At 34.4% G+C, this 22,876-nt stretch overlaps 1 protein-coding gene and 1 long non-coding RNA gene across 5 annotated transcripts in view; one reads left to right on the top strand and one right to left on the bottom strand.

Moving 5' to 3' along the window:
• LOC115235579 (tyrosine-protein phosphatase 10D) overlaps positions 1 to 19,217 on the bottom strand; it is a 28,765-nt gene extending 9,548 nt beyond the window's left edge. For all 4 annotated transcript variants that reach the window (XM_029807472.1, XM_029807474.1, XM_029807473.1 and 1 more), the window contains exons 1-5: positions 19,091 to 19,217; positions 3,210 to 3,456; positions 2,719 to 2,994; positions 2,427 to 2,633; positions 18 to 371 (exon numbers count right to left, since the gene is read on the bottom strand). In XM_029807472.1, coding sequence (XP_029663332.1) covers positions 18 to 371; positions 2,427 to 2,633; positions 2,719 to 2,994; positions 3,210 to 3,456; positions 19,091 to 19,174 — 1,168 coding nt within the window. In that variant the 5' untranslated portion in view covers positions 19,175 to 19,217. The remainder of the gene's footprint in view (positions 1 to 17; positions 372 to 2,426; positions 2,634 to 2,718; positions 2,995 to 3,209; positions 3,457 to 19,090) is intronic.
• Positions 19,218 to 21,128: 1,911 nt separating this feature from the next.
• On the top strand, positions 21,129 to 22,211 carry LOC115235581. The gene is made up of 2 exons (XR_003884052.1): positions 21,129 to 21,270; positions 21,416 to 22,211. It is a non-coding gene; the product is annotated as an uncharacterized LOC115235581 (long non-coding RNA).
• The last annotated feature ends 665 nt before the right edge of the window (positions 22,212 to 22,876 follow it).

The raw sequence follows: 22,876 nt of genomic DNA, 5'->3' as shown, positions 1-22,876 counted from the left end.
GTTTGCGGACAACATACTCAGAGTGACATCCCCACTGGCCGGCCAGCTGGTGACCTTGCCAGAAACCGTCTTCACGACTACTTGATAGGTCTTGCCAGGCTCCAAGTCCTTGAACTCCCATCTGTTCTCGTCGTCCCGGTTTCGCGTGACAGGCGCGAGCCTCCGATTACTACCGAGCGATATTTGATACTTGTCGAACTCGGAAGTTCCATTGGGCGGATTCCAAAACATGCGGAAGGAAGTCGACGTTATGGAAGATTTGTCGAAGGTCACATTGAGGGGACGCAACGGTACTGTACGATACTGAGCTGTGGTAGGCGCGGACGTCTCGTCCTCCGAAACAGTCTGCACGGAAATGTTATACGCTCTACCTGTAATATGAAGACAATTTAGAAAAATAATGCAATTTTTACTGGTTTCGTAAGAGATGGTATGTCAATTTATGTTCAAATATTAATTTTTTAATATTGCGACATATTGCATTTTTGTTTTGGACTTCAATAATCAACAATAATTAATACTTGACTTGTGATAAGCTTTAAACTAAATAATTTTGTTTTTCCAAAATCTGTTGTTCCACAATTTATATAATAGAGTTTATTAATATTAAATACAATATTTCATGCACACAGAACACACACGATTAGTTTGAGTTTATATTTATAATTAATTTGAATATTATTTTATCATATAAACCATATTTGGGAATTGGAAAAATGCGTGAATATAAATTAACAGAAAATTTGCAAATTGATTTGGTTCAAACTTTAAGAGTCAAGCGCGGTTTTACTTCGAATTTTCATAACATACAAGTTCTTTCCTATTATACAATTAGCTTTCTAAGAAATACCGCAGATAACAGTTGTGGTAACGAATTCCGTTGCAACATGTATAATTAAGTGAATTAAACATCTGCAGCATTTCAAGTGTAGAAAACGATACGTTTGATACACAATTTAATTAGACTTAAATAAAAAAATATTTGTGTAATTATTTATCTTATGCAATGAATAAATTAAGTTCTCTAACGTATGGAATTTTCTTTGACAGGTCTGTTTAAGGTCTCTTAAATAGATTTTTTGTTTTTTGTTTTAGAAAAAATAAATATTGATACAATTGTACAATCGTCTTGGAATTCATGAACTGCTCTATTTAATTGCAGACGCGTACTTTCTCTACGATTCTACTTGAAATAGTTCCGCTTCGTATATTTAGAAAAAGGAAACAATAAGACCAATTCAATTTCAATGTGTGTATATAAATATTTTGTAACATATACACATTGTAATTTAAGAGGGAAGAGAGGACGAGAGAAATTGCACGTTATATGATCTGTCAAAAGTTAATAAATCAACAGAAAATTTGCAAATTGATTTGGTTCAAACTTTAAGAGTCAAGCGCGGTTTTACTTCGAATTTTCATAACATACAAGTTCTTTCCTATTATACAATTAGCTTTCTAAGAAATACCGCAGATAACAGTTGTGGTAACGAATTCCGTTGCAACATGTATAATTAAGTGAATTAAACATCTGCAGCATTTCAAGTGTAGAAAACGATACGTTTGATACACAATTTAATTAGACTTAAATAAAAAAATATTTGTGTAATTATTTATCTTATGCAATGAATAAATTAAGTTCTCTAACGTATGGAATTTTCTTTGACAGGTCTGTTTAAGGTCTCTTAAATAGATTTTTTGTTTTTTGTTTTAGAAAAAATAAATATTGATACAATTGTACAATCGTCTTGGAATTCATGAACTGCTCTATTTAATTGCAGACGCGTACTTTCTCTACGATTCTACTTGAAATAGTTCCGCTTCGTATATTTAGAAAAAGGAAACAATAAGACCAATTCAATTTCAATGTGTGTATATAAATATTTTGTAACATATACACATTGTAATTTAAGAGGGAAGAGAGGACGAGAGAAATTGCACGTTATATGATCTGTCAAAAGTTAATAAATATAATACATTTCGAGATTCATGAATTTGATATTGCACGCTCAAAGCATTTTTAACTATCTAAAATATAAAATTAATAATTAATTTGTAAGTTAAAATAAAGATTTGTCTTATAAAATTAAAATTTTTATTTTCATGAATTTTTGGATATTGCTACTATAAAATTTTCGTGGTAAGGTTACTATAAAAAGTTAATTCAATATAAGATAATATTTAAGATTTTGAGATTAAATCATATTCTACAGGACAGATCTTTACTTTAATTCATGAATTAATTATTAATTTTATATTTTAAATGGCCAAAAGTGCACACACACAGTTCCTGTTTTTGCAAAATTGGTTTCTCACAACATAATGTAATAGTGTATCTTGAAATACGTTTACATAATTTATATACAATCTCGTTTATTTGGTATACCCGATAGCGTGTGTAATTACGTGATGGCAAACTATCTGACCTGGAACGAGTCCTTTGAAAGCTGCCTGTGCAGGACCAGGCGGCTCGCCCTCCTTCTCTACGTAGAGAACGGATTCTATGGCGTCCGGTGGATCTATACTAACTTTATAATGCGTGTATATTCCGGCAGGATAAGGCGGTTGCCATAGCACCAGCAGCGTCGTTTCGTTCCTGAACCAGACGATAAACTTTCCCGGAGTATTCGGTTCTACAAATAATTCAATGCGACACATTTTTATACGAAATTTAAGAGAAAAAAAAATTACTTTTGTATTATTCTCAATAATATATACTTGTCGTAAAGTTCCTGCTGGTGTAAGCGACGCTCTCCTTGGCGTCCAGCACGGTGAAGAGCTGAAGCGAGTACGTGGCACCGGGAGTGAGATCTCGGAGTGTATACGGCACCGAGTCGACTGGGATGACACTGGTCTTGGGATTTCCGGTGTCACTGAAGCTCTGCGTCCGCAACCGGAAACCGGAATAATTCCCTTGGGCCGGAGGTGACCAATATACGATCGCGGTTTTCCCATTTCGCACCGATACCGTCAAGTTTGAAGGCGGATCGGGTGCTAATGTGAGAGAACAAAATTATATTTTAATTGACTTTTCGCGTAAGAATCCGCTTATCGTGTGTTTTTTTTTTTTTTTTAGCAATTAATTTAAGAAAACAAATTGCACTTTTAGCCGATAAGAAAACAAATGGTCCATATCTATTACAAGAGAGCACCGTTAAAAAAATACGCTATTAAAAATAATCATCGCTGAACAATATCTAATTGCGTACGTGTCGTAATCGAGGCGGTCCACGTCAGCCAGTCGTGAAGAGTACTATTGCTGTAGTACAGCCAATATTCGTATCTCGTCCCGGGCAGGCCGTCCTTAAACTTTATGACATCACCGATCTCGGTGGCGGCTATAGTGGTATTTGGCGGTGGAGAGCCGACGGGTGGGCTGTAATCCAAACGGTACCAGGAACCACCCTGGCTTAGGTTGCCCGGTATCTCGATTGCGAGATCAGCCGAGTACGTGACCTGCGGCGAAACATACGGGAATTGCCGTTAATTCGCACGCGTGTATCATATCGGAATTATTAACTCTGTGGCAACGTAGCATTTGTATTAATAATAATGTATGTTTAACATACATAGGGAAGATCGAGAAGCTAACATATTATGTTATTGTAGCAAATTTCATTTGAATTATTATGTAAATAATACAAGAAAACGCTTGTTAAAAATATAAATTACTTTATTTACTGAAAACAATTTTTTGCTGAATCTGCGAATTATTTTAATAACGTATAAATTAAGTTTTAAAAAAATATATACTATACGTTTTTTATACCTGTACAATATTTTGTTTTAACAGGCAAATAGATTAAATATACGATAGCAAAAAACAATAGCAAAATTCTTATTCTCTTAGCAAAAGCCTTATTAATTTATAAACTTTGATAAATAATTAATCATGCGTATATATACAGTAGTTGATACATTGAGTTATTACGTTGAGTATGCTAGAAGCTTGAGTAAAATCAAATTATGCAGTGTGTTTCTATGCAATGATGTGGTTTTATGAGAATATGCGTACGTCTAACTGTTTCAGACAACAATGCTGAATTTCAAATTTGTCTCAACGCTTGTGTACTTTTACACGGTCTCTCTACACAATATTATAAGCATGATCCGTGAGTCAGGCTTGTGTTAGTAAGGACCCGTTATAAATCAGCAGTGTATCTTGAGTTTCAAGGTTCTGGTGTCCTTAAAGATGATGAAGAGATTGAAAAAGATTAATCTCGCAAACTATCACTTATCGCGTCATCTCGATTCTTTGTCTATCTTTATTTTCGTTTACGTAAAAAATATCGATGATGGTAAACTTGCATTCTATCATATAATAACGGTTATTTAATTCAACATAATGTATTTTTGCAAAGTATCTTGGTTCCCACGGCATGCTGTAAGTTTTGTCGACAGCGTTTAACGAAAACCACGACCTCTCTCCGTTCAACGTTTCGCTTTCTCCATTATAAAATATCGGTTATTAACTTGCGAATGCACGATTTCTTATATCTCAAGTATTTTGTTTTTATTTTTCTAAATAATAAAATACGCAACAGTCCACAAAGTTCATCTAATCATTACATTTTTTTCTTATAAAAACATTTTATAATTTTTTAAACTGACATATCAATTTTTGTAGATAAAATGCATATTATAATATTTTACTTTTATTAAATAACATTTAATAATATTTGCATAAATCTTTTCAGAATCAGCGAGAGATTAATCATTTTAAAACTAAAATATTTTAGCTGAGTGCGAAAGATTGAAAGAGAGTTGTTTATGGGAAACAAACGGTACGTTGATTTGAAATGGATATATATATATATGTGCGACTATTCATAGTTATGAATTCTGATAAACTGCGGACATATAGTATGTACATACACACTGGGAAACAGTGCGTTCCCAGAGACGTGGGAAAGATGTGAATCTATAACACTGCCGTTGACGCGTTGATGGAGAATTTACTCCAAACGACGTTTGATGTACGAACATCCAATATTCAATAATTTAATTTGTAAAGGAATAAATATCTAGCTATATTTTTTCTAAAAAAAAACATATATACGTATATACATATTTTTTATTGAATATGGAATATCCTATGCACAATCAAAATCTCCCACATATATTCAATGCAAAATTAATCTTGTACCATACATCGAACATAAAAATCGATACGACAGGAAAATCCCAGACAATTAATCAAATTTTAATTACAACTGTCAAAGGAGTAATTTGTCAATTATAATATTTATTTATAATGAAACAAGAAAAGAAAGTTGTTTTGATTTTTAGGAATTAATGTAAATTTAGAAGAAACAATTATTTATGTGGCTACCAATAAGTCTTAATATTGTATAATTTGGCATTTAATTTACTAATTAATTATTTTAATACGAGGGTTTAATGTTGATATACTAGCTTTGATTACGGGTAACAATACGATGAATCTCTCGACATTCATTCTAGAACCTAGAGCGACGAAATCACTTCTCCACACTATTCGCTCGTGACAATGTGAGGTGCATATTGATCCTTGCTCTATCTCCGTCTATCGCAACGTCTCTTTTCCCACCTTCCCTTCGCTTCTCTCAACTCTACCCCCCACAAACAAGCTTATCCCTCGTGCCCACTGTCGCATGAACAACGACAAAAACTTCTAATTATACAAAGAAGAGCTGAATAGCTCGCCGGCGAGCTTGAAAGGAAAAATCAGAAAATGCATAGCTGATGAGAGGTATTTCACGTAAATATCATTTATTTCGAAATATTGAAAAGACAACAAATATTTCAATAATTCGTAATTGAAATTATATGGCACGCACACATTGACGATGATTAAAGATATATGCGAATAATGTATTCAAAAAAGCGATGCAAAACTCCAGCAAATCATTACCGTTATGATAAAAAAATTTTTAGTAAAATTATATTCCGCAAAAAGAACCATTGTACAATATTAGCTGTATTATTAGCGAGCATTACGTTGGATTGTCGTTTAAAAAAAAAAAATAAATCCATTTCTGACATCCATATGAGTCAGGCGCGAATACAAGCCAGCGTGACCCGTAGATCTGCGTCATTCGAGAGAAAAAAAAAAGATAATGTACGGATGTAACTTAAACTCCCGTCATATGGTACGCGATCTCGCAATGCGAAGCATCGCGGCTGGCACGACTCATTCCATCATAGACAGCTGTTCGTCATGAAACTCTGAAACAACAACGTTGGACGAGCAGCTCGGAGCAGCTGCAGTTCCGCGCAGTTCATATTAAATTATCGCGAGGAGGAAAAACCGCATTCTATCTCTCTCTTATCAATATCCTGGTCTGCTTGTTCTAGAAATACATTAAAGTTTCCTCGTATACAATTACGTTCAATTTTAATGTAGTTTCTCATTTTTTTTTTCACACACACGTTTCACTGGAAAGCTCGATCTTCTCATGTATGACGACGGGCGTTTAAGTCCTATCGCTCCTGGTTAAGATCTTGAAAGTAAAAAGAAAGTGGCATCCATCGCGGCTCTCGATCGCGAGTAGCGCCCGTCATTTCCGGTTGACCGTTGTCACGCGTCTCGTGCGATTCTCGACCTCGAGCAGTTTTCGTTCATGTTCAATGTGCGTGGAAGTAGGTAGGTAGAAATGTGGAAGTGACGCGTGTCCGTGACACTCCATCAGCGACGCGTCCGTGACACTTTGTAATGCGTACCGCTCGTCACCCTTTCGTATATATATATATCCGCCTTAGTATCCTGTTATTAGAGTATCCAATGGGTTTTGACTCGTTTTTTGACGCGGATCAAGCAGGTCATGTGTACGCAGTTTATCTCACAAATACTAAAATTGTAGATTGTTTCGAATATATCTCCTAATTACGAGTAACCGAAAAGGAATTTTTTCTTTCTTAAATACCGATATAATCCTTTGGAAATATTGACATAATATGACATTGAAATTATATGATTACACAAAGATATCAATATGGTATCATTACATCATATTATTTAATTGAGCGCAAGAAGATAATATCGATAATAACAAGATAAATATAGCAAGTGCGTTCTGTGATGAATCACGATTATTCTCTATCCGGTGCATTATGTCGACATCGGAATTGGCGGACTGCATCCTCCATCACATTATTCAGTATCGTATATTGTCTTTGTCATTATTTCCTTCTCTTGAAAAGTTTCTATTAAAATTCTTTTTCGCTCTGACCAATTGTTTATGCGCAAATAAAAGGATATTGGAATAAAGGTAAGAGATACGTTTTTCTGCTATATATACTTCGGCTTCACTTTTTTTTTTAATCCAAGCTAGGTGAGATAAATTCTCGTTGTAAATTTTGTCTCGTGTATTAGCTACGGCGACAAGCTGTTTGGTCGACGTAGCGAGACAGGAATCCAATATTCCCTTTGTCTCCCTAGATCCAAGAGGCAGGACCAAAGGTACAAATACACGGAACGCATTCTGGTTCATGGACGAGTTTCGAATCCGTAAATAAGTGAGACGTGATCGTGCATGGAATAGCAGAAACGAGCGGGCCAGTCTGGGAAAAAAATTCCAACAAACAAACAACGTTGCGAACAAAGAATGTCCCGACAGAAATAAAAGTTGTTTTACAGTGGCTTGAAAATGAAATCGCTGTACAAACTATAAGAGTAACACGGCACGTGTTTCAAACTTATCTTGTTAATTAGTTTCTTTCGAGTTGATGGATTTTCATTACACAAACTATTTAGGTAACACGAGAAAAACATTAAGCTTTCTAAAATTATTATATTTTAATAATACATATATCATATATTCGCTAATAAATTCAATAATAAACGTGGAATTTCTTTTTACTAGACTTTATTCGAGATTATATTTTTTAATCTCTTTTTAATTCTTAATAATTATATTGTTTAAATCAAGACTTTTTTAAAATCCAAATGTGTTAGTAGCTACTTTTCACATTTCTTTCTATAATTGTGTTAAGATATATTTTATGCAAATGAACAGATACATAGTACAGTCTCTTCAGAAAACATACGATACATGTAAATATATGAAGAGTGCTATCGCTTTGTCCCTGTATGTCCCTATTGTGAGCATATTCAAAAAAAATTCAGAATATATCGTAGGCCCAGCCGCCCAGATCGCTTTATTCGTACAACGAGAATGAAGAAAGAAACTCGTTTACGAGTGTGCACTTGAAAGATTCTAAGTAGCTCGCGTGCTTCATCATCTTTACCCCTTGCAAAACCTGTTGCACGACCTTGTTCGATTCGTGTATGGTAATCTCCCTTTTCTCCCTTTTAATCGCATTCGATAATTTCATATATAATTTATTATAAGTATAATTAAACAAATCTGTTACGCGCTTTCGATTATTCATACGTGTTTCATGATAATATTTATTTTATCAAATTATGTGCTATTTGTGATACCAAGTATCGCGAGCAAAGTTATTTTCGTAATGTTCATTATTTGAAGAAATGTGATTAGAATAACGACGCAAGCGCTTATTCATGATAATTAATAGTGCATGAGTAATTAAATGGAAGTTCTTTAATTTAGGCTAATAAGCTAATAACTATATAACGGCAAGATAAACCGACGGTAACAATGAAATGCACGTTGCTCTTAGATAATCGCCAAGCTGACGTCAAGCATGTCTCGCGTGACGAACGTTCTCCGCCATTATCGACTGTCATTTGCCAAGGGATTTACACCAATTTGTAGTTAAATACACATATATTTTAGAACTCGGACAAAAGCATCGAACGAATTGTGCGATCGAACTGCTCGAACAGTTCGATCACCGAATGTATTTCGAGCACTGGTCTATTTTGCCGGACGGAACTGTATTTCCAAACGCGTTGCGGATATTTCATTGTGCTTGTTCGGCTAGTAATCTCGCGGATGTGAATTGTACGCCTACATTTGATCGACCATGAATTGACCTACATACCATATATCCTCCATGTTTCTTGCGGCGAATAAAGTTGTAAATTTACAGCCGGACGTTGCATTAATGCTTTAATCTGACTATTTCTCTCTCTCTCTCTCTCTCTCTCTCTCTCTTTCTCTCTCTCTCTCTCTCTCTTGATCGATTATATTATATAATTTTAACAGCGTGTAAAAAGCACGATATCCGCGTTATCCACGAAGCGTGGCACTGAAATGATCGTTTCGCGATTTGCAGAAGCAACAGGAAAAAAAAGTGCGATCGGTAATGATCGTTAATGCAATTATCGCGTATATTGGTAACGGAATTATTATGGTAATTTCCACTGATGTATCGTTGAAGCTTCGAGAATCGGAAACGACGTGACTGTTAAATAAAAATGTCTGTCGCAATTGCGTGGCGTTAAAATCTCTCGTTCGCCACTCATCATATTTTCACAAAGTGAACGGGATAGTGAAGATGAATCTCAGATTTCTAATCTCTGTAGGAATACCTTTTTACAGTTTCAGTATATTATCATTGCAAATTTGGAACGAATTCTTGATGCTCGAACCAATTATGTCGACGAACAATCCTCATTAACGAAGCACTTGTAACGGTATTTCGAGCAGCGATAACGTTGTTTACGTTTAGTTATCGCTCCGTAATTCGTTTTCTGTGCTACTATTTCCCATGGACATATGACAAGGGGAATATTTCTTTCACCGGATATAGCGTCTCATAAAACGGTAAAAATATCAGGCGTGGAATGTTTCAAGCAAGTCTCGCAGCGAAAGATATGTTTCTATAAAACGAAATAATATTATCCCTAATATGGGCAATGTATCACGTACATACGAACCATGTATTTTATGATAATGCGTTCAGTCGATTTTTCTTTTGAAAGAAGCGATAAATGCGACGTGCCATATCGAGCGCAGTATAACGCCTCATTAATTGCAAAGAGATCGCTTTGACATTTTTTGCAAGAATAATAAGATGTGAGACCGTTTGTGAAAACATTTTCCGCATTAAAAAGAAATTGAAAAATATTCGCCGTCGATCAACAAGCTCATTCGTGTTTTAATAATTGCTACGCGTCAATTTGTCGATTTTTATATTCTCTTAATAACCAATAAAGATATATAGTAAAACTATAGCGACACGTATGTTATATCACTACGCGTTAATTAACAATTGCAATTGCCTGTCAGCAAGAAATTGTCAGACACGTATTCGCAATTATAGATTGAAAATAAGCTATCACATCAAGCAAATAATATGTCAATCGCATCATATTTTTACATATGTGTGTATTGTATAAGTATTATCCCAAGATATATCGCGATATTTATTTTTTTTTCTTTTATTTGTTTTTTTTTTTAGATTTTTTATCAACAACATGTAAGCAATAAATACGGTAATTATTTATTATAATTATCGATAATTACGCGTAGATAAAAGTATTCTTCGATTACTCTTGAAACATAATAGAATTCCATTGAAGAAATTTACTACTTCAGGCTTATCTGTGACTATTTATATGTTCCAACTTAAAGTTCAACCATCGCATAATGAAAAATAACTTATACAAAATCACGTATTTACCAGAGATAATTACGATTCGTCAAATTATTCATCAATTACATAACAAAGCAATCATATTTATCTATAAATCGTCGCTTCTGACAGGTATTCATCGTCAGTCACTTAGCTATTCAATACTCTGTTGGTTAACAAAAAATTGATGACAGCGTACAAGAAGGCAAGTTTTCCGATAAAAATGTATACACTTGTATAAATTTCTCTTTATCCTGATCAAGTATTTTTCATAATAACAATCCGATGCATCTAACGATGTATTGATATATTCCATACTACTATAGTGTGAACCTAGATAAGATCTGCGTGCACTTAATGATCTTGCTTCCTGTTTACCGGATGCTCGTTTCAGCTTCTCAACGATAATTCAAATCTTTGTACGTCCCCACTATGAAAAAGCGTTACCTGCGCGTGAGATGATTGATGATTGCGTAACCCAAGGTACAGACGTTGTAGATGATCGTTACCTCGGTCACCAGATTCTTAGACGTTTCCATTTCCGTAGCGAAAGTCTTCGGTTAAATAATGTATATTTTACACACAGCAATAATATAATACTCAAATTTTTCTTTCTGTTAGCAAAATCTTAATTTGCGAAAAAAAGCGTATAGCACTGCATACCCTCTTTCCGAAGTTCTGTTTATTCAATTCGCCGTGCGATTCAAAAACTGCATATCGAAAATTTTATAGAGATATCTAAAAAAAAAAAATATATATATATATATTTCATAGAGAAATATAAAAACGGAAATTAGTATGCTTGTTTTTGTTACAACGTGGATACCTGGCTGAGTCGAGAAGAAAGTGTGGTTTATATATTCATTCTGTTTTGAAAGCAGCTATTGTAATAATACTGTGAGACAACAAAGCGAAGAGTTTTTAAACAAAGCCAGATAATGAAAGTGTCTTCGAAGGACATAGAAAGGCGTTTAAAAAAACATTATAAATTTTTAAAGCTACGATTATATAGTAATAATTATTTATCATAGAAAATATGCTGCGCGCTATATATGGCATCAATCTGTCGAAATAAAATTCCAACGCATTCAATCAAGAAAGAAATATGTATATACTTCGTTGTAATGTGCCTTGCAAACTCATTTGGACATAAAACGCGCGCTATTTCTCGACTGTCCGTAACGCATTTATCGCGCAACTTTTAACTTTGCGCAATTAAGGCTTGCGTCATCGTTCGCGCAATTATACGATGATTCTCGAAACAAGCAAACACAGAGAGTTTGGCGTTTAACGCTTCAATGGAAATGCTACAAGCCATTATAAGATTTTACAATTGTATGCATAAATTCAACAATAAATATTTCCTTTCTGATGAGTCTGTTTGTCATATTGAAAATTTTAATAATTATTTGTGAACAATGTAAATGGCATAACGCGATTCTCAATGCAATTATTAATTGTTCAATAATCAAATATTCTTAAAACCTTTCCAAGCTTCATAAAACTCAAATAATAAAATTTGCAAATTTTAAAGAGATGCATAAAAATTTGCTGATAAAATGCTTTAAAGTAACACTGTTATCAAATTAGTGAATATGCGCGTGATAAACTGGATACAATTCGGATTGCTATTATTAGAATCAACTCGTTGAATTTTTATATTGCCAGATTTTTCAAGGTATTATGTTCAAGATCATTTTGAACATAAATTGAAACTATTTAGTACATTTAGAGACATTAATAATTCGCGTGATAAACATTTTTCGGACATGATGTTGCGATCTGTATTTTTAATTATCCAAATGTTTATGAAATGCACATATCTACAAATTTTTAAAAGTCAAATTGTGAAACATCTAAAAAAGAATTTCTTTGTAGCCGGAGAACAAGCTTCTTTGAATTGAGAACCTTCATATTATGTAAAGATCCACAAATAATTTAATAATGCATGAGAAGACACTATTGTACATTACGATATGTAATTCCAATTTTAATTATCAAAGATTTATTATTGATATTCACATTATGTATGCGACCGCATCAATAATTCAACAGAGTCACTTATTAATCGTACTTATAAATGTAATGTCATTTAATTATATACTTTACGAAATGTTTGTTGCATATATAGCGCGAAAACACTGCAATAGTCTTGCAAACCGACATAAATACATTTAAATTAATTTGTTAATACAATATCGAAAACAATCATACGAATCTCTTTTGTCGAATAAAAATTCCTGCGATTTGTATTTTCACGTCTTCTCGATATATCTGTCAAATACCAAGACAGATCGCATTACGACACAACGCATTAATGCATATCGGTGCTAAATGTTGTTGAAGAAAGCATTTCTTTAATCATCACGTGAACATATTTACACCAAGAGAAAAAAAATGTGCTATTGCGGCGAAATTGTTATTATTATTGCATATTGTAAAGTGACCAAATTACATTATTTTGAAAGCAGAATAAAATAATGAAAATGTTATAGAGAAATAATTTATATAACAAAACTATTTTCAATTAATTATTTTTAATATTTCAGCAAAATATTTTTAAAAATTTTATTGCTTTTCCTATACAATTAACAAAATTTGTTAAAGCAACATATGTTATGCCAACTTCTTTTTTCCGTATAAACAATATAAAACCAAGGTTAATTAATTTGCATTCTACGGAATAATTGTCAATATAACTATGTAATTTTATTACTTTCCTGTATATATCATGAAGATTCAATTCAAATACAATAAGAAATCCGCGCGCCACTAGAATTAATTACGTATAGAGTATAGGCATCATTTATCTTTGCAGCAAGATAAGTAACTCGGGAATTTCTCATATAAATCGCATACTACTAGACATCGGCGCGCATAAAATTAATCAATGTAGGATGAAGCAGGATGCAAGGTGTGACGCGCTTTAATTAAGACGCGATCCTTGAACACGCGTGAAACGAAGCCGCAGATGGTGGAATGACGTCAATATGTTTCTTTTTTTCTCTCGAAAGCGCGTTGTGCGATTTATCCAAATAATCCTTGGATAGATACAACGAAGAGAAAGAATGAGAAAGTGAAGGCAAAACTTCAAGTATACGCGCGCGAATGCGTCCGGGGCGGAGAGGAGTGTGTATCGGGATGTACCAAAAAAGCCACCACAAGCTGTTTCTCTTCTTTTACTCCCAACGGCGTCAGGGAACCGCGCACGTGGTGCACCATCATCATTTTTATTTTTGTCTTTTATTCCAGGTCTTTTATTACTCGGCACAAGATGCGGGAAGACGGATATTAAGCGGATGAATAAAATCGCGGATGTTTACTTGTGCAGAAGACAATGCACCGCAAGAAAAAAATATTGCGAATTTGCCAAGTTAAAAAGATCTCGTGCAGATTAAAATAAATCATCTCAATTCTTTTTATTCCAAAATTAAAATAGGAATATTTATTCTTTTATCACACATTTTTATGTAAACAAACTGAATGACAAGCTCATATTTTTAATCCAATAAGGAAGAAAGTTAGATAAAATGAGAGTTCCGTATTTTTCTTCAAGTAAAATAATATAATTCCATTAATTGGTTATATCTACATTAACAAAAATATTTTTTATTATGTGTAATCTGCGAGTTAATATGTATATTAAAAATTTCGCTTTTGCTTGAATATAATTTTTTTGTCATTCGCGACAGCTCGACGCGATCGAAGCTCACGAGACCTCGAATGCTGCTTAGACGAGTGAACAGTGATTTATTTCTCCCGTCTGCTTTATTTTCGTCACCGGCGTGCAGCCGGTATCTTCCCAGGCTAGTCCAGAATATACTCGGATACATCCGGATGAACGATTCACCGAAGTCGTTTGACACTCAGCAGAGCAACCACGTGCGACTGGTTCTTGCCTTTGCGAGACGCCGTTTCCGGTACGTCGTATCCGTGACGGAATAAAAAAATATTGAACTTATTATATTTGATCTAATTCAAACAATATTTTGAAATATGTATGTATGTATAATATTATAACTTTCAATAAATTAAATCATTATTTTATCATTATTATTCCTATTTTATTATTATCATTATTATTTTATTTTATTATTATAATCATATTATTTAAAATATATATTTAGGAATTAATAAACGCTATATGTATTTAGAAATTAATAATCAATACTTAAAACTGTATTTAATAATATGCACTGAGCATATATACAGAGATTGCACTCGGTTGCGTGAATGAATGTTTCATTGCCAATCGTATATCTATAACTGTCTCTTCGATATTCCAATAATCCGTAATTTGAATTGTTTAACGAGTCATAATATAAGCATTTCAAATGGCGCTGTTTTTATTCCGATTAATATTATTTGCATATCGTCGAAATATGCATGAAGTTCTCGTGGGAAGAAAAAAAGCATATATATTTCTTTTTTATAATTCAGATAGAATTCGAATAAAGCTGGCTTCATCGCACACTTATGAGAACTTCAATTATATAGAAACTATCAGAGGCAATATTTTTGTTCGCCTTTGGTCTAACCAACGATATGCTCACGCTATGTCAACCTAACTTATCGCATGTGTAGCGTAATGCTCGACTTAAAAATGACGACGCCGGCTATTTGCGAGACATTCGGCGAATAGGGTCTCCGTAGTAAGAGCTTAATATAGCGCGGTCATAAGCCTCGAATTCTGGGCCAATAATGTCACGGTTCTATCTTCTTCTTAGAAACATGCGAAAAAAAATCCAATCAAAGCATGTTCGCGATCAAATCATCATCTAATGAGAATTATAGTTATTATTAATAACTATTTTTTTATAAACTACATATACAGATCTTATTTTCAGTTATAAAATAATTCAATAAAAAATAAAAATATAGATTATTTGTATATATATAGTGTATATGTACTTATTTATTTGCAAAAGAAACAATTCGTTGAAAAGTGATATATCTATGTATCCATAGGAATAACGGAAATTATGATCTCATCTAGTAGTTCAGAAAATCTTTTACTCTGGTTTACACAAAACGCCGGCGGATGTAAATTTTGCGGAGGATAAGTGATGTAAAACAAACGAGCATCCGGTGTACTTGACCGTATTGCAAAAATATGTAGAGGCACCCCCGCAGAGAGTAAGCGGATTTACAAACAGAAAGCCAAGCACGTGCGAAACCGGAAGTGTTGCGAAACCTATAAATTTAATCAACTTTTTATTGTAACTTTCTTTTGCGTATTTATATAATACTTTATTTACATTGTATCAAATAATTTTATGCTATTTAAATGGCTAATTATATTGTTAATTGGCAAGATATTTAACTTTATATAATTAATGCTTTATCAAAATCCTTTATCAAGGAATGTACTCTGAAAGTTTCTCTGAACCAGGTAAGCTTTGCATTTTTGCAAAATTAATCAAATTTTAAATTAAAGTAACACTGATTTTTCATTTTTTTATTTAATTATCAGACTTACCAAATTAGAATTTTAATTAACAAATATTTGAAATGACAACTTTATGCTCTTGTTGATTAAAATTCTGATATTTACGAAACGCTATTTACGAAATATGTATGATACCAATTACAATGTATCTCCTCTACGGTTAATTATCACTTTGCACCATTCACTCTCTCTATGGTCAAATAAAACAACATTAATTTAACATGTTACATTAATGATTTACGCGTATATGTATTTTACATGATATATAATTAAAGATATAATTAAAACTGGATGCCTCTCATGCTTCGTTATATCAAAAAGGATTTATGTGTTCAATTAGTTTTTCAATGAGATTGTCATAACATTTATCCGATAATAATATCATTGTGACTGATTTAATACGTCAAAATTAATGATAGGATACGATTAATTTTGATTTCTTTAAGGTGACGGAGAATGTTCCGTGACAAAGAAATTGACATAAAATCGATTTCGCGTATACAATAGCATCATATAAGGGTCGTTGAAATGGGCGTTGGCTTTCTTTCGAGCATGAAACATTCAGACAATCCATTTTGTCTATTACGAGCTTCGTTGGATAGTAACGCGACGTACTTTTGCAAACAAAACTTTCCTTTGGTCGATAAGAATCATAATCCAACTAGTTTCCATTTTTTGCAAGCTTCTTCCAAATATTATTATTTTTAAAGAATGCTATTATTTTTTCACGCCAAAGATGCTGTTCCCTACATTAAAACAATTATTATATTTACATTTATATCGAGAAACACATTATTTTATATCTGTTAACAAAATATTAAACAATTTCCAAAATTCAATAATATATTCAGATCAAAAATCAAATCGAATGTTCCTTTAATTGTAGTTCTTTTAATTCGTTTATTTAATCAATTTTTGTTAAAGAAAAGATATCGAGAAATTCATAATTTATCGTAATTTTCCAAGCTCTAACATTATATATCTTTTTTTAACTTAAGCCGTGAATTAAGATTTTGTTAAATTTATTTTAGATTAACTGAAGAATGTCCTATTATATGTATTTATATTTAGATTTATAATTAGCTCGAGAAAATCTCTTTAGCTTTATTCACTAATTACACAGAGACTAATAATGTCTCGACATTTTTACTAGGGAAAAATCAAGTCTAAATTAGCGAAGAAAGCGTGGTTAAAGAATGCGGTGCATTACTGGAACAATTTCTTTTGATTTCTTCTTATATATATGTATATTCTCCGAAATTTTATCACACCATAAGATAGTTGCAAAAACTTAGAATAGATTGTTTAATACACAATACTTAGAAATGTTATAAATCTCTAATATAGTAAGTCATAAAAAAATTAACTTCCTATAGAGACAAATTACACTGTGATTATCACTTCCGCGTATTGTTTTGCGAGAATAATATTCTCGTAATGCATGTCGCTCCCGTCAGATTGTCGTATAACAAAATCATCAATTTCATGAGAAAATGATAAAAAAACTCGTTTACGTAATTACACGTATATGTAATCCTCGCACTCTGTAGTGTGTTAAATATTTAAATTACCCGGAAAGGCAGATTTGCTTCGCGCTTCCTTCTCCTCCCTCCTCGAAAGAGAGGGAAATCTCGCAATTCGCGGTCTAATGATTCGACAAATGATCTCAGCAAAAGAATCTGTTTGATTATCTACGGCAAATGCAATTTTAAATCTAAAGCGATAGTTGTCTGATGTCCGACTGAATCTGTCATGTATGAAAAAGTACTAAAATCTTTTATTTTTGAAATATTATTTATATATTTTGTTTATATAAAGAATTCTCTTTAACTTCTCATTTGCGTCTATTACGCGCACGTGATTAATGTTTGTAAAGAAATGATGACTCAATCAAAGAATAGCATTTAGAAAAAAAAACATTTAGATAATAGATAATGGAATATACTATAAGTATTAATTTATCATTGGAAAATCAATTATTTTGTTAAATCGAAGAATTTTCTGTTTAAAAATATATATGTTAAGTGACATAGATTTATTTTAATAACACTAACACACTATTTGAACATTCAACGACAGATACAGAAGCCAACAGACATCGGCATTCAAACCAGCGTATTCGCAGTTGAGAAAGTCAGGCGAGTTTCGCAATGTCCAGACACGATTCGATCGAGCAAAGAAGACTGGATGTCGGTCGCGTTCCCCTTCACCAATCGGTTGACCACAACTCAAACTCTGACTCCAGTATGTCACAGAAGCACAATTTTCTTTAATATTGAAATTATACGTTCAATTCTACTTCCCGATATACCGACATTTGTAATCTCTTCTTTAAAAAAAATGTCACTGAACAAATAAATAAAATCCGATATGATGTTCAAATCTTATCAAACTAAAATGTCACATCAAAATTATATTTGCATATTTGATGTCTTTAATATATGAATATGATTAGTTACGCGTAATAGAAGGGAAACATTTTTTTTTTTAATTTCTCTTTATGTCGACTTTTATTTACAGCTATTTATTCAGTTCGCAAAGCGATTTGCTGATTAGCATGAACTGGATTAGCATATCTGCATCATAAATTTAAATTTGCAAGTTTATGCTTCTAGACGTGTTTGTCTCAAGAGTGCTTTAATGTACGCGCATTTCAATGTAAAAAAACATTCCAGAGAGGAATGTCTTAGATCGAGATCACTGCCTAGCCACTCCACGCCCTTGCTAGAGATAGTAAGAACAAAAGCTTAATGCAATAATCCAAAAACCCCGACAAATTCTAAATAAATTGATGCATAGATAAGCGATAACCCAAGCCATAAAACAATCGTAAAACTTGTAAGCTTAACATATTATGAAAAATTCAAGTGATAATAAAATTATTGGTCTGACAAATTACAAAATTGGTCATCTATGATCGTTTTACTTTTTATAGAGAAGCAGAAAATTAATGAAAATTTGAATTAAAAATAAATAATATTATCTTTTGATATTTATATAAACAAAAGCAAATTGACACTGCTTTCTTACAATTAGCATGTCAATCTCCATAATATATTTTATCCCGCGATAGGCGTCCTTCGCGATAATACCCACATCTCTAGCATAAAACGACACTCTATCCGCATGTCCTAGATCCATGTGATTAATACTCACCTCGGTTAAAAGAATCAGCAACAGCAGGAGGATGCCGCTGAATTTGGATATCGGTTGCGGACAGGAGACTTTGCGGCACGTCATCTTTGATAAATATAAATTTACTCCGAAATCCTTGTCTTCCGGAAACAACTGTTCCTGGTCCACCGAGACACTCACTGGCACCTCACGTAATTGACTCCCACGAATACACCTCCGATTAAGTAACGAGGAATGCGCGAGGAATGTGCGTGTCACATCGATCGATCGACGACTCACTGGGACTCACTTCTTCGTAGTCGCGCCGCGCGTGTAGTATCACAAGAAATCGCGTATCCAACTCCGGGCACCTCGCGGTAACACCTGTTCGGTCGTTTGACAGCTACGCCGATCTCGGACGTAGTGACGGCGACGATGGTGGAGGAGCCGAGGAATCGCGGTGGTAGGAACAACGGCTGCCATATCAGCCGGGGAACCGCGTGGCGTTGAGTCTTCTGACTAAAGATACATGCGTTATCACGAGTTCGAAACAATGATTCAGTTGACACGGGAACCTCGAAAATCGCCGCTCTCAGTCCTTGGGCTCTCCTCCTTCTCCTCCTCCTCCCCCCACTCGAATCCGACGCATCCACTATGTCAGGTGTCCCGGAGAGTGTTATGTAAATTTTTAACGGGTCGATGTAAATTGTTTTCCTGTATCTTAGCGCTCACTTTTCATAAATTTGACATGCTAGTCGCAGAACTTTTGTGCCAAATTGAAGTGGTTCGGCTTCGTTACGTTTATTTATTTTTTTTTTTTTATTTTTTAGATATATATTCAATCGTGGAATGCTGCCTGCTTAATTTTGATTATCGTGCGTTTCCTTTGTGTAAAATAATTTTAAGAAGCGGACAGTAATTGATACACGTATATATATACAGATAATATATTTTCTAATATATTCATGTAGTACTTTTCATATTTTTATTTCATATTCATCATTCTTATTGTAAAACTTCTTTCTATATTTTGATCTATCTAATGTTGAAGATGTATATCGGCAATTGATATAATTATATTAGCCGAAAATAGCTGCCTTTACTTTACCTCTTACGCGTATCGTATCTTTTCATTCTGCCTCTCTTCATGTTGTTCAACGGAATACCGGTTCCTTCGCTCATTAAAGACCAAACAGCTTTGTTTTCCTTCACGTTACCCTTGAAGTGACGTAAAGAAATCTTATATTAATGTATGTAGCGAGAATTGAATCGGAAGAAAGAAAATGCGATTATATAAATTACTCCGTTTTCTCGTGAAAAACGCACACTATTGTATTATTTCTACTTATATGTATTTATTTAATTAGTTGTCTTTTGCATTTCCTTTTCTCATGGCATTTATCTATTCACAAAACGGAGCATGATATCGACTATTCCTCTGGACTGGATTATTTTCCTCCCTTCGTTACTTTGCAACTTGAGTACTCCAATATGTGGAACGGAATAACGAACTGCAGGGGTGGCACCCTCCGGCGCGGTCAATGTGACAACAATGAGGTAACGAAGCAAGCTTCACAAAACATTGAAAATAGCTGCGAGATTGCTCGGTGATCGGAAACGTGTGATTTTGTCCAAAAAAAGGCGATCCTTGTTTTCGTATTATTGCGCCGATATTTAATTGTCATTTAATAATAAGATTTTTAACTGCAGTCTTTTACACCATATTTGTACATGTATCTAGATATCTTGTATCTTACTTCTATCTAATGTCACTGAAAAGAAATATTACGAGTTCAAGCTTACGACGGAACACGATACGGAATATAAGTTATGGCCGGATTATGAGTAGATTAAATTGTTCTGCTATTTCATACGTCCAGTTACAGAAGAAACTACTTCCGTTATTCTATTGCAACTCACGTGCAAGACATTACTCGTGAGAACATTTATGGCGCGAAACGTCAAGTCAATGACACGAAATTATCTTGAATGATCCGTCAGGAATCCCCATGAGAAATGTGAGAAATGTCGAATACAAATGCTCGTTCTTGCTTAACAAAGAAGAACGCATCTGAGCATTATTTCGATGCCATTGTCCTTGCCGCTCCCTAGACCTTTATTTAAATTGGAGAAGGATATCGTCATGGAACACGAATCTTTCAAAAGACCCGGATTTCAAGTAAACACCGTACAACAACACCAACTTTCTATAAACGCACAAGGTGAGTCTTTCCTCTGATATCGCGTGATATCAATCAATCATTAAACATCAAGGACACTGGCCGTGCTCCACCTTCACCGCCCCAAATCACGATTTTTTAACGAGAAGAGAAACAACATCCGTCAAACTCGCGATCTTGTTCATAGGTAAAGCCGCTACTAATCTGTCTGTCATCTCTATCATCCTGAGATCCTGATAAACACCTGGGCAAGTCCCTGAGAGGTCTCCGCGTGTGTCAACGTCGAGCTCCGAAATTGGATGGAGGCGCGACGTCGGTGAGAAAGAATCGGGAGAGCAAGCGAAGCGTTCAGCGTGCTTTCGTACGGCCGTAGGTGCACTCGGTCGACTGGCGCGCTTTCATGACGCCTCACCCGATGCGGGTGATCACCAGGGCCAACGGGACTCTCGGTTGCTCTCTCAACACTCCGCTCGTGGCTACGATCGAGGCAGCGCCAGGCTAAGCCGTTCCCTGCCTCGCCACCTCACCCCTGCCACCTCGTCGGGCAACCTGGCTGTCTTTCCATTCCGACCTGGCTCTTTGAACTTCTCTCTCTCTCTCTCTCTCTCTCTCTCTCTCTTTCTTTTTCTCTCCCACCTGCTTCGTCCGCCTCCTTCTCCCCTCCGACCTGGCCTGCCCAGGCTAAACATCCAACGCAGCCGCCATCACTACTGCATCCGCTGCCTCGGACTCCCACCGACTGTCGAGCTTTCCTTCTCTCTTTCACTCTTGCTTGCTCTTGTCATGTATATTGTGTATACACGTACATGGTGTGCACGAGTGTGATATACAGACGAGTGTTATATAGTTGTGTGCCGGTGAGCCCAGTAACGTAGCTAGAAGAAGATAATTCAAGTTGCAAACGAGATAATGAATGAATTATTTGTGAATCTCGGTACAAACAACTCATTGTATTTGCTACGAATACATTTCATTTCATTTCCTGCAGCTGTCAAATAATTTGCTGACAATCATCTTTTTCCGATATTCCCTTCCTGTATTGCTAATAATGATATCTAATAAAACATGTGAATATATCAGTAATAAAAGTGTTAAAATAGATGAACACGATACGGTATCCTTAAAAGACTCTTTAAAATGGCAAAAAAAATATATATATTTGTTCAAAAAAAAATATGAAAAGAAATTGATTATTCAATATCTAAATGCCATATTATATAATAATTATTTCAGTTGAGAAATTTATAAAGCAATGAAGAATTCTCTCGCAATGTAGTTTTACGAGAAATTTATTTATCAGAACGCAGACGATATATTTACGTAATAGATGTAACACCGAAATATATTGCCCACGTGTCACATCAAATGATAGAAGGAAAGACTCTGTCAATTCCATGCAATGACATTTAAATAGATGCGACGTCTCTCTCCACGGAGTTCGAAATCCCGAACGTGGCATCTGTAATCTCACATCCATGTTGACGCATCTCTCGCGTCTTCTTTTATATCTTCTTTTTCCCCGGGTAACACGTCATTCCCTGCCCTTCCCTGACATGTTCCCGAAGTAAGGTAAAACACTAACACACATTCGCATCCCCTCGCTCGCTCGTACGAATAGAGCGAGCGCACTTATACACGTGTACAAACT

Source organism: Formica exsecta, unplaced genomic scaffold (assembly GCF_003651465.1).
Source record: "Formica exsecta isolate Colony F162 unplaced genomic scaffold, ASM365146v1 scaffold228, whole genome shotgun sequence".
Lineage (NCBI taxonomy): Eukaryota > Metazoa > Arthropoda > Insecta > Hymenoptera > Formicidae > Formica > Formica exsecta.
Note: the sequence above shows the minus strand (reverse complement) of the source record. Positions and strands in the feature narration are given on the sequence as shown.